Source organism: Solenopsis invicta, chromosome 6 (assembly GCF_016802725.1).
Source record: "Solenopsis invicta isolate M01_SB chromosome 6, UNIL_Sinv_3.0, whole genome shotgun sequence".
NCBI lineage: Eukaryota > Metazoa > Arthropoda > Insecta > Hymenoptera > Formicidae > Solenopsis > Solenopsis invicta.
In genome coordinates, this window is record NC_052669.1 from 18,286,755 (window position 1) to 18,297,875 (window position 11,121).

At 32.4% G+C, this 11,121-nt stretch overlaps 2 protein-coding genes across 2 annotated transcripts; both read right to left on the reverse strand.

Moving 5' to 3' along the window:
• Positions 1 to 1,251: 1,251 nt before the first annotated feature.
• On the reverse strand, positions 1,252 to 3,967 carry LOC105204000. Its single transcript, XM_011172975.3, has 5 exons — positions 3,840 to 3,967; positions 2,612 to 2,756; positions 2,306 to 2,449; positions 2,071 to 2,222; positions 1,252 to 1,544 (listed from the first exon to the last, which is right to left on the reverse strand). The coding sequence occupies exons 1-5, from the start codon at positions 3,926 to 3,928 to the stop codon at positions 1,319 to 1,321; spliced, it is 756 nt and encodes a 251-aa protein (XP_011171277.2). The 5' UTR covers positions 3,929 to 3,967; the 3' UTR covers positions 1,252 to 1,318.
• Positions 3,968 to 4,348: 381 nt separating this feature from the next.
• Positions 4,349 to 9,564, reverse strand: LOC105204001. Its single transcript, XM_011172976.2, has 6 exons — positions 8,752 to 9,564; positions 7,011 to 7,262; positions 6,565 to 6,706; positions 5,068 to 5,241; positions 4,768 to 4,919; positions 4,349 to 4,649 (listed from the first exon to the last, which is right to left on the reverse strand). Exons 2-6 carry the CDS (start codon positions 7,070 to 7,072, stop codon positions 4,469 to 4,471), a joined length of 711 nt encoding a protein of 236 aa, XP_011171278.2. The 5' UTR covers positions 7,073 to 7,262; positions 8,752 to 9,564; the 3' UTR covers positions 4,349 to 4,468.
• Positions 9,565 to 11,121: the final 1,557 nt, after the last annotated feature.

An 11,121-nucleotide genomic window follows, 5' to 3' on the forward strand; every position in this document is an offset into this window, starting at 1 on the left:
TTGGTATGATCGGTAAATCTGTGTTTGCAAATGCTGTTTTAATAACATACACGTACACTGATTGTGCACAGTTGCAAACGTTAATTAATTTATACGGGTAAATAAGTGGCCTTTGTATCCGATACACCTGGTAACAGGCAACCACCGTCGCATGTGCGTAGTAACGCGTAATGTTCGTTAGGAGAAAGTCAATGTCATTAAGCTTTAACTCCTGTGATAATAAATTAATTTTCTTCGTTGATTACTGACAAGAGTAAAGTGAGAACGCCTAGTATAATTTGCTAAATTAACATCTTTGTTGAAACATTTCATTTCACCATTCGCTGTTATCTTTACTCTATATCAATAAATTGATTTCTATTAAAAGTTTCAAATTATCTTGAGTAATAAAGTCCGATAAATCGGGGATCAGAAGGGATAATTCAACGAAGGGTATAGAGCGAGATGGATAAAAGGAAGTACACATAATATTAGTATTAGTATTAGCACCTAGAATCGGGCGACATTATCGATCGGCGGTTCATGCTCACGATATCCGCAATGTTGTATGTATAAACAAGATTACCGCGTGCACCTCTCGCGATATCCCCGGAGACTACCCCCCGTGGACTTTCATGGAGCTATCTCTATGCAGATTGCGCTATCGCCGCTCGCGAGATCGAAACAACGGCGCCAAGACGCGACGTGCCTGGGAAACCTGGCTAAGTTTAATAAGATTAAGCAGCAGGAGTGCGCGCAAAGTTGCGGCTTAACAATGTTGTAAGTAATGCATATTGAACGTCGTTTTAGACAGTTTGACTACTCGCCGTTTGCCCATCGTAACTACCATAGTTTACCGACGCTCATGTACACAGTATATCTCACGAAACAGTTTTCACTCTGTGAGCTCAACACCTGTCTATCTTAATTATCGATGCTTACATTTACTCGTCGCAATATTTCTTTAGATAGTTTATCTAACTATTGTTTACCAATGTTTATTTACTCTTATCGTCGAAGTAGTATTGTTGGATGATAAGGGTAATGTCTTTTTTCAGATAAAAATAATTGAAAAAAATTTGTATACTTGCGAGGATACCTTACATTGACAAATCAGTTTTGAAAAGAAATATTCAGTCTCATCAAACTTAATTTTACGAATTAAATCACTTTGGACTTTGGATAAGAAAATGTTTGGGAATCGGTGGGAAATTCGGTGATAAAATTCATGATATTGAAAGTATGATATGATTTAAAAAAATTCTCAAAGACTTATTTGTTTTTTGGGGGAGGTTTATATTTTGCAAAATAAACAACAATATTTCATAGAACAAAGTAATTAAGATTTAGGTACATTTACAATGTCAAGCCACGTCTTTATGATCTCCTCGCGATTTGATCGCGGAATCATTGTATTCCATTCCGCAATTTTCTTATTAAAGATCAATTGAGCATGATTCTCGACAATTCGTAATATGGGATTTTTGAACAGTGATGTGATTAGTTTTGTTAAAGCGTTCAAAATACGATCCAGAAGATTACCTTCGAATTTTATATCAAACTTCCTGCAAAACGAGAAAAGTGGAGAGATTCTATTATACAAGATTCGTAAAAGCTTATGACGTACTCATGGTAATTTATAAATTAAATTAAGTCAAGAGATTTAGATCAATATATGATAACAATCACTAAAAACAGAATACTTGTGAGTACACGTGTCAATGACAAAGCTAAAAAGTATTGTGAGATATCTTGAAAAAAAAACTACGATAAAGTTTAATTAGATTAGAATCTTTACAAGGTGATTACTGTTATTTTTCAATGACGTTTATCAATTGCATATTATCAATATGCAGATATTGGACTGTGATTATTATCTACATATTGCTCTGCTCTTGCTCACCTGTTCAATAACTCATTGTGCGCTTTATCACAATTGGTAGACTACAATTTGCGATAGCAAGAACTGATAAACATTTGCCGCTGCGCTGGATTTACCGTGCAAAGTCCACACGTGTAATCTTTTACGCGCGACAGGCAAATATTTAATACAAAGAGAATACAAAAAGTAAAAAAGCAAAACATATTTACCGGACACTAGAAAAACTGATGGAATCAAGAATCAAGTTGTACTCGTTCAAATCGATCGTCATCACGACGTTGACATCAAGATCGAATAAACGAACGTTTATATCACCGTCTCTCTTATACAGCAAATGTTTCAGATTATATGAGTAATTAGCCTGGAAATATAAGTACAATTTGAAAATATTCTTATAAATTATGATGATGTTTTAATATTAGCGTCACGTTATCTTGTTCTTACGTCCATAACGTTAAATCCCAAATTCAAATCCATCGTCAAACGCTTGTTCTTGTATATTGCAGTCACGTGATTGGAGCGTTTTAATAATGACAAATTTTGCAACCACCCTTTACTAAGATCGACGTTTCCCTTAAATATCCCAACCTAAAAACATTATTTCAAAATACAGTCGGAATGAAACGCATCAATAACATCCATCTGTCATTGATATCTTATGAAGATAAGCTTTGACATATCAGTGCTTACTTTTAACAAAATTTAAGAAATTCAGGAGCAAACTTTTATTTTTGATTTCATTCTACATACCAAATCTGGGAAAATAGGTTCGGAGAAGTCGGGTAATTTCAAAGGATCCATATCATTTTTCAAGATTGTCTGTCGTATGGAAGGCAACAGACGATCAATTGTATCATCAAGATTTGCCCTTATGTCTATATCATCATCCGAAAAACTGCATATCACAGAAATACATGTTTTTTGAACGATTGTTTTACAATTTAAGCAAAACTATAATATATAATTTTCGTAGTGCATATATAGCACACATAAAAACTTAAAATTTTATTGTTTGAGAAATTGAAGCAATACGTCGAATCGTAAAATTAATTGCAAGTTGCATTACATGAGAAAGAAAATTTTTCCACTTCATAAAATTCAATGTTTAGCTACGAAACAATCCAATAACAAATAAAGTTATTTATTTTAACGAATAAAATTAATTAAATTCAGAAAGTTCGTATTATTTTAAGTGAAAATAATTAGGCCAACAAAAGCGAATGAAATAAAACGACACAAGTATCAAATTATAGTTTATTAATTATCAAAATTTTGAAAATGAACGTTTCGACTGACACAGACTTCCTGAGCAAACAAAAAAAAAAAAAAATAAACGAATTAACAACATAATAGATTAGGATATTGTTACGCCCAATATGGACGATCGGACTTGCGAACACCTGACTAAAAAATGTTACGTTCGAAAGAGAACTCGCGCACACGTACTCGCGAAACACAGATAGCACACTCGCGCACTCTCACACACGATTCACGCGCTCGTCAAGAAAAGGAGTAGAATCTTTTAAAAAGTAATAATTTTATTAGCGCAACACGAAATCATGACAGAATAAAACAAAACAGTTGACAACGGACGATCGTTGTTTTGTATTTATTATGTGTCTTAATCCATTACGTTATTAATTTGTTTTTTTTGTTCGCTGAGGAAGATTTTATATTATAACGTTTGTTTTAACAAATTTGTAAATAATAAGTGATAATTTTATACCATAATACCTTATTTCGCTTATTTGTTGGCTTAATTATTTTTATATTGCTTTGCACAATATGAACTTTCTAAATTTTATTTTAAATTTTATTTTTCAAGAAATTAAGAAAGTACGTCGTAGCAGTCCTCATAGTTATCGTAAAGTTTATTGCAAGTTATAAAAATACAATGCAGAGATTTAGCTATGAAAAACGAATAAAGTTATTTATTTTAACGAATAAAGTTACAAATGTTACGAGCATACGAACTTACTAGCTCGATTTCGCTGCAAGAGGTGCACCATGCACCATGCACACTACGAGCGCGAAGAGAAAAGTCAAGTATAATATTTGACCAGCCATGATGACGCTAGTAAGTTAACTAAGGAAAATATGTCGGTTTCTTCTATATTTATTGTCCATCTGTTGTCATCTGTTGGATCACGTCTTATCGATTTGATAATATTCTAAGTGATTAGATATTACGAACGGTATAAAGGTGATGCAAGTCCGATTGCATCAATATTTCGACTTTAAATAAGACTTAAACGCGTGTCTGTCTTTATTTATTTAGAAGGAATGATATAGACGAATACACGTTTGAGTCTCGTTTAAAGCTAAAATAACGTTGATGCAATCAGGCCTTACAAAAATTTTGTTTTTAATGACGCAGTCTTGCCGGATAATGATTGCAGCATCAAAATTGCACTTGAACGATTCTTATTATATCGATGAAATAGGTTCACATAGCAATTGCATTTATAAATAAATACACAAATATTGAAAAAAATATATAATGTATTTATAAACGTAGGATATAAAATTATATTCAAAACTTATATAATCGAAAATTATATTCGTATTAGAAAATCAACGATCGTTTTCCGTAATTTTTGAAAATAGCTAATCGCTTTGAGAGATTACATGATTTATTTTATCTAGAGAAGTTCGAATTGCATTCGACGCTTCCTGCTGAACGACATTCGTAAGGGTATTTTTAATGAACGGAGTTGCGAGATTGATTAGGGCTGTGTTCAGCCATTCCACCAGTCCGTTCTTATTTTCGATGGTGATTTTAATATCACTGCAATAATATAATGTATAATTGAATAATTAAGCTTACGAAAGACTTTCATATATACATATAATATGAACCATAAAAAAATGTATTCTACTTAATAACGTGTAATTAATAGACTTACCCTGGAATTTGTAATTCAAAATCGTCGAGAGATAAAATGGAATTTATTGCATCGAATGAAATATTAATTTTAACGCGCACATTTTCCGCTGCAGCTAAAATGCGGCCATCCAAATTGAAAAAGACTAGTTTTACGATGTAATTGTACGATCCCTGAATATAAAAAAATTATTTGCATGACAGAATATTAGGATGATCTGTAGCGTTGTTTTTATAACTTTTAAACCTACATTTTACGTTAAGAATAAAATAACAGCGTGCTTTTTGAGAAATGAAAGAACGAAAAGTCTATTTACATTACCTTTAAAAGTTCAAATTCGAAGCTAACATTCAGTTTTAATGCTTTGTCCTCGTAATTTAAGAGAGCGTCGCCATAACGCTTCAAATTGGACAAATATGTCAATATTCCGGAGTGTAAAACGAGGTCGGCTTTGTATATCATTGGCTGGGATTGGTTCAAAATGTTTCGATGTGCCTGGTATAAAATTTACTCTCATATTATGTCTTAGCAAAATCAGTACATGTAGTTTTGTTATCATATCGTATAAATAATTGAGTTAAGGATATTTTATCCTTAATCAAAGCTAATGAAAATGATATGGTGATATAATGGTTAGACGAGACGTATAAGATTTCGTTACTTATCGTCGCAACTGTATTATCTGCATGCACGCTCGAAAATCGTTAATAAGATACTTTGTAATGCGAAACCGAAAACAATGTATGTGCTTTATCGGCGAAAATTTTATAAACACGTCTCTTCTGCAATGGCGCAATTACAAAGCTTATATATATGCTCCGAATCACTTTGCTTTTAAATGTGATTAATTTAATTTTTGCACAAATATATCACAGGTATTCAATAAATAATTAATTCCAACAAAAAGTAGATTAAAAAAATAAATATAATATTAAGATGTTAATACGACTGTCAACGTTGCTAAGAAACGTACAATTATAAAATAACATTTAATATTCTTAAAAACATTTTATTCATCAATTCTTATAATTCTCTTCACGGAAAGCCTTTCGAATTTTTTTTCTCTCTGTTGGATACGAACTTATCCAATTTCATGATACTGCAGTAAGATAAATGGCTTAATTCGCGCACCCGACATGATCCGGGAAGAGTTTAAGAATGTTTGCGCTGAACGGTAGCATTGAACTTGAGCCCGAGCTCGCCTTCTACCTCGATCTACCGGGTGAAACCTTGGTTTCACTCTCATCCAAGTTCAAAGCTATCGCGCGTTAACCTTCGAAGCGTCAAAAAAGGGATCGGCGAAAAGGAGGCGAGGGATGACCTCCGCGTTCGACCGTGATCCACCTCGAGCCAAGGTCAACGCTCGAAAGTGTCATCCCGGGATTCACTCTCGCTCTCGTCCAAGGCCCCAACTCTTCGGTTTCGCTTTCTACGGCCCCGAGATTAAGCGCGCGCTCGCTTTCGCATCGCGGCCCGCTGACCTCGAATCCCAGCTCTGACCCCGAAACCCAGCTTTCTCCCGATTTTCGAGGCAACCTCTCGCGATTGTGAGCGAACGCGCACGCGTTTGCCGTAATAACGGACTCTCTTACGTAAATAACTGATTTCTCAACGGCATTACTGGATTTACGCTGAAGTTTGTAATTGAACTATCAAGTTTATAATTAATTTCTGAACCGTAATTTCTCAAAGAAAGATTTGCTGTAGTGTTACGGCAAATATTTATCATCTAGTCGAACGTAACGAATAATTAACGCGTCTCGGGATTTAATTACATATTTCATTTTATAAATGAAGTTTCCTAAGAACATTACTTACCAAAGTATTCCATAATTTTATCTGAGTTGATGGGAGAGTGAGCGGGTCCAAGTTATTTTTGATAATAAATTGCGAAATTTCAGGAATAAAACGATCCACAAGATTATTTATGTTAACGAACGATTCTTGGTTGACGATATTCCTATAATTATTAAAAATTTATCTTAATTTTAATTAAATTGAATTATACTTTTTATATAATAATTCTAAAAAGGAATTAAATTTCAAAGTAAAACAGAGAGAGTTTACACAGTGAAATAAAAGAACTAACAAGAAAGTATAAATAATAATAATAATAATAATTCTACATAATGTGCATTTAGATGTAGTTTCTAAAATTTTAGAACAGATTTTTTTCTGTGTGCAAAGAAATTGACATTAAAATGTTAAAAATTTAATTCAAAATAGTAATATTTAATAGCAATGAAATGTTATTGTACACTTACGGAATTTCTATCTCGGCCGAAGCCAAAGGGATAACTATCAGAATAACGTAAACGTACTTCATGGTGATTGCAACGAGACTATGGCCAAATCCCTATGACCCTATCGCTTTTATAAGCTATTTTATTTTCTCAAATAAATCCGATTGTCGAATTATCAATCCCCTCTTTCTTCCCGTTAATCTTTCGGATTGTCTTTTCGAACAATCAACAATCAAAAATAAATATGCACTTAATTAATTATAGCACAGCCACCTGTAATGAATAAATAAAGAATAAGAGGAAAAACGAAAAATATTGTCGGAAATACCTAAAGAATTTACACAAAACATGTCGATTTAAAACGCAATTTCACTGTACGCAGTTTTATTGCTTATCGTCTGATCTGAACATTATCTTACGTAAATAAGAATCGGTTGTTTGAGTTATAAAATATAAGCTCTTATTTATAACTTACAATAAGTTATACTAAGTCCAAAAATTTTTGTTATCTTTCTAGATCAGAAGTTTCAATCGCTACGTTGAGAAAAAAATTATGAAATTCAAGTAAATATGTTATTTGTACTATTCGAATAACTTATTTATATCACGCGAATAAACATTACTCGTTTATAGTAAATATTACTTCTTTGAAATAAATATTACTGGTCTGATATAAAATAGTCATTTGAATATAGTACTCTCAGTGTACAGAAAAGAACAATTTTGTTGAAAGACAGATCTGAAGATAATTTTGTTGAACCATTAAAAAAATTGTATTGGATGTTTAACTTGGTTTCTAGAAGATCAAAATTGTTTGCAGCATCATTATCATGCTTGGGCGTCCTTAAAATTATTTCGATGGTCCAACAAAATTATTTTCTCATCTGTATCTGGCTGAATTTTTAATTAATTTTTTCATGTTGAATATTTAAAATTGCAACGGAAAATTTATACATATAAATGCTTGTTTCTTCGTTTGTTCATTTATTTATTATTACCATTTAATAAGGTAAAGTCGATCTCTACCGAGAGATTTTCGACGTTCGTTATCGACGTGGAATCAACCTCGTTACGTGGCGCTCTCTGTACTGTAAATCTCAACATAATAATCACGAGACGAATTACGTTACACATGGCATATAATTGCTTTAATTAAAACGCCGTTGCTTAAATCTTTTTTACAACATTCGATTTTGACCATGAATTAGAATACGAGTTGTAGCACAGTCGAATGCTGACTTAAAATATTTATTTTGATTTTATTGAGAAATTCTGGCCGAATGGTAGAAATTTTAATTGTGCAATTGAAAAAGTTCTATAAAATTAGAAGATTATTTTTATATTCTGCCATTTTAATGTTTAAATTACAATATTATATGTAAATTTCATTATTATATTTATTTTTATATTTATATTTATTTAATAATTTCTATTTCATTTTTCATATATTTGAAAAACATTTTGCAATAAAAATTATACGGGTGTCCTACACTTTGCTATTCACCGAGCAGAATACAAATATTAATTTCTTACCAGAAATAACAAACGTAAGAAAACGATAATTTTGGAATTTTTTATGACCGAATATTATTTAGAATTTACTAACACAAATTTTCATTTCTTTTTACATCACCATCGTTTTACATTATCATCAGCTTTGAATTCCTACTGAATTCGCGAGAATTACTATTTTAACAAAGGAATTTATTTATGTCAATCTTTATAATAGATATTACAATTACAAACTTGCACTTATACTTACTGATATTTCGCTTGTTGGACTTGACACTAACCATTTAATATGTCGTGTGTACAGTGCACTGAGATTTTGAGGAACTGCCAGTTTTGTTCGAATACTCCCTTTTATAAGGGATTAGAAAAGACATTTTATCTTTCTGAAAAAGTCTTAGGAAAACATTACTCACAAAAAAAAATTTTTAGAACACATAATCTTTGTATATGCAGAGCATAAAAGCTTTATCTCAAGCTATTCATGTAATCCTTATGTTTCCAAACCGTCTTAAGATACGGCACAGATTAATTTATGATTAATTTATGATACCTTAAGACTGTACTTAGGACAATCTCAAATATACAAATTAAATATTGGCCTTAGGCTTCTCGGATAATATATTAAAGTAAAATAGGTAAATATGTGTGGGCGATAATCGCGCCATTGACATCGACGCTACGACGCATCAGGAAGTAGTCACGAATGAAAAACAATCTTGTTTGTCGGCCCTGGTGGATTCGTCCTCGACTGATCATTTACGACGAGCCAATCGCAGCGCGAGAAAAAGTGGGTGTACATCGTGACGTAAATTCTTACTACTACTACGCTTTAATTACGAAATCTGACGCGTAAGAGCGCGCGCGCGCATGTCTCGATTAGGAATCGAATAACTGAAACGACCGTAGCTTCACGTGCGCACATAGTAGATCTGTTTTAAAGTATTAGCACAGTGACACTTCTCGATTTCATTAAATCGTCATCTCGTTCTGCGTACGTCATTTCAATGGCAGAAAAACGATATCCTAAACAAAAATTATTTATATGTAATTATATATCAAATATGTCCATTGTCCATAGATGTATACATATTATAATACATAATAAAATATACATAATATATGAAATAGATATTATCTATAAATTGTACACAATTATGTATAAAAAATTATATACAATTATGTATGATTATATATATTTCATTTTATATATATATATATATATATATGAATTCTTTTCGTGTTGCTCGAATAATTATCTCTTAGGAAGTATGTCGCGATAGCGCACAAAAAAACCGTTTATATATATATATATATATATAAACATATTTGATATACAATTATAATTATATGGAAAAAATTTTTTCCGGGATTATTTTGCAGTAATCAGAACTCAAAATTGTTTAATCATTATCTTAGTCACTTCTCACTTTTAACAACTTTATTACCCCGATAAAACTTTATTACCAATGCGGAATTTAAACAGGATTTACATTTCCTCACATTAATAAGATTTATGCCAGTCAAAGTAAGATAATGCTTTGCTTATAAAATCTTGATAAAAGTAAATAATTTTATGTCTAAAAAGCCAGTAGATATTATTAAGCAAAGAAATTTCTTTAAAATAATGAATACTCCAAGTATTTTTAGATAATACTTGGATCTCGTCTAAATCTTTCCTTCTCTTTGGACAAAGAGAGAAACGGTTTTTTCGTGCGCTATCGCGACATACTTCTTACGGGATAATTATTCGAGCAACACGAAAGGAATTCATTTGGATAATCGAGATCTCCATTGCACGAATCGCGGGTTACCGCAACGCGGAGAGGAAGAAGGCAGAAGACCGCATTGCTTTCTCCTTCTGTGCGGTTGAACGATCGAGGTCGTTGAAGAGAAACCCGCGGGCGGTGCACTCTTGTTACTCCATTTTCGCCTGCGGAGGAACTCCTATGGCCTGCGCATAAAAGCCACGGATACATGGTGACTAGTAATTGCATTCGCGATGTCCAAAGGGTCGATAACCGCGAATGGCCGTGACGTAAGCAAACCATCTGCTATCGCGGATAGGGATAACGCGAGAAAGTTTCGAGACTGCACCGCGCCAATGCATTCTCGAGGGGAAGGTGCACTAACGAAGAGTTTGGGTGCGGAAGATCGGCAGATGTGATAACAGGACTGTCGTTGACGTGTACACTAAGAGAAAAAATTCCTAAATTTTAATAAATATTTATTCGAATAGTACTAATGAAGTATTTACTTATGGTACATAAATATTTATTCTATAAGAAGAAGATTTAAATTAAATTAGCCGTTCTTGAATTAAATAAATATACATACATTTACATTTATTTAGTAAATATATTTTTAGTACTATTTGAATAAATATTTATTAAAATTTTGTAATGTTTTCCTCAGTGTAGATAGATTTAGGAAGATAAAAGATTGCCTTCGCGAAATTGAAAAGCACGACTGAGTGCCAAATATACGATATCACGATTGAGATGTAAGACGAAAAAAAAATTCGCGAACGACGAGGTTCTATTATATTTTTATGTAATTGATATTTCTGGAAATAGCACTTTGATATTTTGCACGACGACCAATGGTCAAGTTGAACGTCTCA